Genomic DNA, 6627 nt, shown 5'->3' with positions numbered 1-6627 from the left:
CATCAGAGCAAACAACATGTCATTGGTTTCTCCTCCTCTAGTTAGCTCATGCATTAACACAGAGCACACAAAGCAGCATCCCTATAGCTTCTCCATTAGGGAAGTGACATTGGCTTCCTTGTGTTGGAAGGTAGATTGCTGGAGAATGGAGGAATGGAATCACAAGCATACACTGTCACAACTCCTCCATAGCCCTTTCGCCCAGATGGTGAACGGCTCCTGGTTCTTCATCTTTCCTCGCAACTCTGCGTCGGTGCGGCGTCTCCACCGCCTGCACTGCCGACCGGCTGGCCATCCTTCGAGGGTACGCTCGCCTCCTTAGACGCTCTCCTCCTAGAGTCCCGGCTCGTTTGCTTTTTAAGAGGACATGTCAGCAAATGTCAAAGATAATGTGCAGACTCGGGCCAACTAATACCTGCAATATGAGTCACTGATACAAAAGCTCCCATTGTTGATATGAGAGATAGTTGAGATGAAAATTAGAAGAAAACAAATGTTGTACAGTAAATTATAACCTTACCACCAACAGCAGCAACCCCTAATTAGCTGTGAGCAGCATGGTTTTAATAAACATCTATTTAAAGGTGCAGTATGTTACTTCTGTGCTATGAGTCTGTTACAAGCTATGAGGGGAAAATTCCATGTGCCAGGGTAAATTCAGTCCACCTCACCGTCACGGTTTGTGAGTTTGGGTATACGATCTCAGGGTTTGGGTATACGCCCACCCTCCCACAAGGCCATAGGCCTTCTGTTGCTGACTGGATCTCAGGGTTTGGGTATACGCCTACACTCCCGTAAGGCTATAGAACAACGCCCTGGTTTGGATATACATCCACACTCACACAGGCCATATAAGATTAGATATAAGACCATGTAAGTGTTGCTGATTGGATCTCAGCACGCATACTTTGAAACAGGCCTCTATGGGAGGAGGCAGCAAGTTGTTTTATGTTTTGATGTCGACCCGACAGGCCAAGACCAAATTATAGGATAATAATTATTATAATTGCTGTACAGAACCAACCAGCACCTTTAGCATCTCAGTGTGTGTGTACATGTTTGTGCCTGTGTGTGTGTGTGTGTGTGTGTGTGTGTTGGTGCCTCTGTGTGTGTGTGTGTGTGTGTTGGTGCCTCTGTGTGTGTGTGTGTGTGTGTGTGTACATGTTTGTGCCTCTGTGTATGTGTTTGTGCCTCTATGTGTGTGTGTGTGTGTGTTTGCATGTTTGTGCCTCTGTGTGTGTGTGTGTGTACATGTTTGTGACTCTGTGTGTGCGTTTGTGCCTCTATGTGTGTGTGTGCGTGTGTGTGTACATGCCTATTCCTGTGCCTCTGTGTGTGTGTGTGTGTGTGTGTGTGTGTGTGTGTGTGTGTGTGTGTGTGTGTGTACAGTGAGAAGGCCTACTTCATGGCAGGACCGTCTTGATCTTCTCTGGTGGCTGGGGGCAGTAGTGCTGGTGAGAGTCTGCTTCCCACACTGGGTACCTGTATTGACCATCCTCTTCTCCTTGTGGTTACCTGAGGTAAAGGGACATATGGAAAATAACGGACATTACATGACATGACTGGTGGATTAATGGCATCATAGGCTCTTCATTGACATAGCCTATCTCTAGGGGTGCACACAGACCGATGTTATTTCCTATGCCTACTTCATTGAACAGTTCACTTGGTTTGGTCGTATATGTGAGTAATTTGTTTATATGCCTTCATGCACACATCCAATAATAGTTTATGACAATTTAACGAAAATATCATTTGATAGGCGACATTTATTTTGCGTAGATGAGGTCTCATGCATTGCGCTCTGCTGAAGCTTCAAGCAGCTGTAGCCTACCCTAAACCTACCTGCGTGTTTTGTGTTCTCAACCCTTAGACAAGACATCTCTTCACCATTGTGACAGTTCCTACTGTTGATCCCGGGAAGAGGCGTGTCTATGTCGGTGTTGGTGAGCCACGTAGATTCAGTTTCTCTGGTCCAGCTTTCATGATACCTCGGTTCGATTATCGTGTCCGAGCGGCTCCCTCCACAACCCATCGGAAAATCATCCACAGCCCTGCTTGCAAGTGTCAATTTCACTGACACGACCAGACACGATAGGCTACCTGGCAAAATTCACCACAGCATCTTCTGAGCCGCTTCCCAGCGTCCAGCGCTTGGATGACGATGGTGACGTCGGTGCTCTCTGCATTACGCACGGACCAAATACCTCACAGCCTCGGTCAGTTTATTATGTAACGTAATTACGTCATAAGATGTTGCATCAAATTCAAAATTGATCCTGGCAAGATTTGTTTATCAAGTCGCCAAGTCTCAAATGTTATCTTTTGTAGGGACCGATCAAACCTTCGTGGCATCGATGGTTAGTGGGGGATGGGAGGAGGGTCTGTTTTTCATCCATTGTAGCATCTCATATCCTGCCCAAATGTAGCCTATTGGAAATCAATCATAGGCTACTCCTCTATCCCTTCTAGCAAATAGAAAAGCAGACCAGAAAACACGTCTTTACATACATGTAGGACTATATTTATTTAGATATTTGGTTCATTTGCAAGTGATATTGACAATACATTTGCACATATTTTCCTTAAACATCTTAATATACAGAAATGATGGGACCACGTAGCTGACAAACATATTGCTTCTTGATAAGATGATCGGCTTCAGTGTCACCGATCGTGGGATGATCTGCTTCAGTGTCACCGATCGTGGGATGCACCAAGTTCACATAACTTGCAGGTGAGGAAACGGACCTGTCACATCAACCATCTCTACTAACAGATATTACACAAATGGAGCTACAAACACAGTACCATCAAACAAAACAATCATTTCTAACGATTCTTCTTTTTTGAGTCTTTAAATAAATACTATATTCGAACATGGATTTGTTTGTTTCCCCTGAACATGTACATACCTTGTTGGTGTAAATCTTACAGATGGTATGCCAGTGAAAAAAATAAACATTACATTGAATTCCATTACACAGAAGTGTGTTTGCCAAAGGAATATCCCCACATAGGCGAGTGTAAAACAGGATGACATTCAGTCAACAGAACTCAAAGAGCGAGACGGAGAAATTAAGACAACATTAAGACAAAGAGGGGAGAACAGGAATGTGAAAGTGACAGAGAGAAGGTAAGGGGAAGAGAGAGGAGGGAAGGGGAGGGGGGGGAGAGAGAGGAGAGGAGAGGGGGGAGAGAGAGGAGAGAAGGGGAGGGGGAGAGAGAGGAGAGAAGGTAAGGGGGAGAGAGAGGAGAGGAGAGGGGGGAGAGAGAGGAGAGAAGGGGAGGAGGGAGAGAGAGGAGAGAAGGGGAGGGGGAGAGAGAGGAGAGGAGAGGGGGGAGAGAGAGGAGAGAAGGGGAGGGGGGGGAGAGAGAGGAGAGGAGAGGGGGGAGAGAGAGGAGAGAAGGGGAGGGGGAGAGAGAGGAGAGAAGGTAAGGGGGAGAGAGAGGAGAGGAGAGGGGGGAGAGAGAGGAGAGAAGGGGAGGAGGGAGAGAGAGGAGAGAAGGGGAGGGGGAGAGAGAGGAGAGAAGGGGAGGGGGAGAGAGGAGAGAAGGGGAGGGGGAGAGAGAGGAGAGAAGGGGAGGGGGAGAGAGAGGAGAGAAGGGGAGGGGAGGGGGAGAGAGAGGAGAGAAGGGGAGGGGGAGAGAGAGGAGAGAAGGGGAGGGGGAGAGAGAGGAGAGAAGGGGAGAGGAGAGAAGGGGAGGGAGGAGAGAGGAGAGAAGGGGAGGGAGGAGAGAGAGGAGAGAAGGAGAGGGGGAAGAGAGTGAGGAGAGAAGGGGAGGGGGAGAGAGAGGAGAGAAGGGGAGAGGGGAGAGAGTGGAGAGAAGGGGAGAGAGAGGAGAGGAGGGGGGAGAGAGGTAACTTAAAGCTTGAAGATGTTGGAGCAAGTCACACTGGAACATGATCACAGTAGGAGCAGGATTCACTGAGGGGTGACATGAGGATGCTGGTGTCAGAGATGGCGAGGTCCCTATTTGAAGTCCAGCAGGTTGCAGTCGATCTTGTAATAGACGTAGGGGTAGTACTCCTGCAGGCTCAGGTTCAGGCCTGGGATGTCCATGGCCGCCTATCGGGGAAGCATGGAGCAGTCAGTGCAGAACAATCAGCCAGGAGCAGTCAGCAAGGAGCAGTCAGCAAGGAGCAGTCAGCAAGGAGCAGTCAGCAAGGAGCAATCAACCAGGAGCAGTCAGCAAGGAGCAGTCAGCAAGGAGCAATCAGCCAGGGGCAATCAGCCAGGAGCAGTCAGCCAGGAGCAGTCAGCAAGGAGCAGTCAGCCAGGAGCAGTCAGCCAGGAGCAGTCAGCCAGGAGCAGTCAGCAAGGAGCAATCAACCAGGAGCAATCAACCAGGAGCAATCAGCCAGGAGCAGTCAGCAAGGAGCAATCAGCAAGGAGCAGTCAGCAAGGAGCAATCAGCCAGGAGCAATCAGCAAGGAGCAATCAGCCAGGAGCAATCAGCCAGGAGCAATCAGCCAGGAGCAGTCAGATGTCAGAACGGATCTCAATGTCTTTCCAGTGTACAGATTCTGTGTAGGTCTGATCGTTCATGGAAATCCCTCATGTAAAATGCCTCTCCAAACTAAATGAATGCTAGTGTTGTAACCTCTTGTTGTATGCTTTAATATTATATTAAAATGTGTTGCATCCATGATAGATAGAGTAGCTGAGTCTAAAGGAATATCGGATAATGTCAAATGTAGCCGACTACAACAACACCATACTGATCTCTGTGAGATGGCGGTTGCTTTTGAAGCATGGCTGGTGTACGATCTTACGTCAATGATGGCAGCGCTGCTGTCCAGGTGTTTGTACAGGTCATACAGCACCTCCCTCACTTTCTTCATGTTCTTCTTGTTGGGTTGGAGCAGCATGGCCTGGAAGTTGACAGGCAGACCGTACCTATGGAGCATATTCAAGAGTGTGAGATTGAGAGACATGGTTTGTTAGCACTGATATGCGTTTGCCTGACATTCACATGAACACCTGACCACAGTCATACTATTCAACACAAACCAAGAATGGATGGATGGATGGAGGGAGGGAGGGAGGGAGGGAGGGATGGAGGGAGGGAGGGAGGGAGGGAGGGAGGGAGGGAGGGAGGGAGGGAGGGATGGATGGATGGATGGATGGATGGATGGATGGATGGATGGATGGATGGATGGATGGATGGATGGATGAATGAATTAATGAATGAATCTCACCTCAAAACGGACTCTACAAACACTTGCAAGGCTTTGATGTGGATCCAGGCGATGAACGCCTCGCTGAAGTTCACTTTCAGCCATCGCACCAGAGGCCCCTGGTTAAGACGGAGCACAGACGTTTACATGGAGGCTTCAGATGAACAGACCACCGTGAGTCACTATTCATTCATACCACCAACTGACCCATGAATACCATTGATCAGGTTTTGAACACAGGGATAATATTTGTAGTCGGTTGGAGGCAATGCTACTGCACAATCAGGCAAACAAACAAAACACACACGCGTACACACACACGGTAGGGTAATATGGCAGATGCGCATACACACACGGTAGGGTAATATGGCAGATGTGCATACACACACACACGGTAGGGTAATATGCAAGCCCCCAGGATTCGAAATCTAAAGTGAAGGCCTATTGAACCGCGCCATCTTGGCTAGATTTGTAGTCATTTTGCTATTTCCGGTGACTTTTGTACTTGCGCAGTTGTGCTTTTCTGTCCGGCGCGCGTCCACGCACGTTCCCGGCTCTCCCCCCTTTGATTTAGCAATGAAAACCGGCTTGCATATTAACCTGTTTTTGTAAAATATATCCATTGGAGAAATAATTTTTTCATCCAGGCATCTTAGTTTTAACAGGTTAAATATAACTGAACATGTTTTGTTTGCTAGTAGATGGTATTCATTCCGTTCGCGATAACGTTATTGCAGCCAGGCTAAATTCCTCCAGGGAGCCAGTGACCGGCGAGTTGAAGAGCTTCACTCCCCGCCAGCAGGAGCTTTGGCCGCGGCTACCGCATCTCGGATAACCCGCTGAGTTCCTGGCTGCTATTTCACACTCGCCCTTGATCAATCCCAATACCGATCCATGGTAATAATGAATCAATCGTTCAGATCAGATGGGCAGTGCTGCATGCATGTTACAACATCATTGTTAGCTTTATTAACATAACCATAGCCTACATTTATCTCTCTAACGTTAGGCTATCCATCTTACACCAGTCGGCCATTCGATAGCTAGAAGCGGTGCCAACGTTGACCGTGGACGAGCGTAGGACAGAAGTACAACTGCGCAAGTACAAAAGTCACCGGAAGGCCAGAAAAGCACAACTGCGCAAGTACAAAAGTCACCGGAAATGGTCAAATGACTACAAATTTGCCAAGATGGCGCGGTTCAATAGGGCTTCATTGTTGATAGCGGTCAGTGAATGGAGTGGCTGTATCCAGTTCTATTAATACATCCATGGTAATATGGCAGATGTGCGTACACACACACACGGTAGGGTAATATGGCAGATGTGCGTACACACACACACGGTAGGGTAATATGGCAGATGTGCATACACACACACACGGTAGGGTAATATGGCAGATGTGCATACACACACACACACACGGTAGGGTAATATGGCAGATGTG

At 48.2% G+C, this 6627-nt stretch overlaps 2 protein-coding genes across 3 annotated transcripts in view; both read right to left on the bottom strand.

The window, feature by feature from the left end:
• Positions 1 to 227: 227 nt before the first annotated feature.
• On the bottom strand, positions 228 to 2035 carry LOC311322940 (uncharacterized protein; the record flags this gene model as incomplete). Its single annotated transcript, XM_084455058.1, has 3 exons — positions 228 to 353; positions 1403 to 1515; positions 1891 to 2035. The coding sequence occupies 3 exons, from the start codon at positions 2033 to 2035 to the stop codon at positions 228 to 230; spliced, it is 384 nt and encodes a 127-aa protein (XP_084311184.1).
• A 1710-nt stretch (positions 2036 to 3745) lies between these two features.
• Positions 3746 to 6627, bottom strand: part of LOC311323491 (V-type proton ATPase subunit C 1-A-like) — an 11190-nt gene continuing 8308 nt past the window's right edge. For both annotated transcript variants that reach the window (XM_084455731.1, XM_084455730.1), the window contains 3 exons: positions 5204 to 5301; positions 4778 to 4901; positions 3746 to 4070 (listed from right to left, as the gene is read on the bottom strand). In XM_084455731.1, the coding sequence (XP_084311857.1) occupies positions 3975 to 4070; positions 4778 to 4901; positions 5204 to 5301 (318 nt within the window). In that variant the 3' untranslated portion in view covers positions 3746 to 3974. The remainder of the gene's footprint in view (positions 4071 to 4777; positions 4902 to 5203; positions 5302 to 6627) is intronic.

This window comes from Borostomias antarcticus (genome assembly GCF_949987555.1).
Source record: "Borostomias antarcticus genome assembly, chromosome: 21".
In the NCBI taxonomy this organism is placed as follows: Eukaryota; Metazoa; Chordata; class Actinopteri; order Stomiiformes; family Stomiidae; genus Borostomias; species Borostomias antarcticus.
Note: the sequence above shows the minus strand (reverse complement) of the source record. Positions and strands in the feature narration are given on the sequence as shown.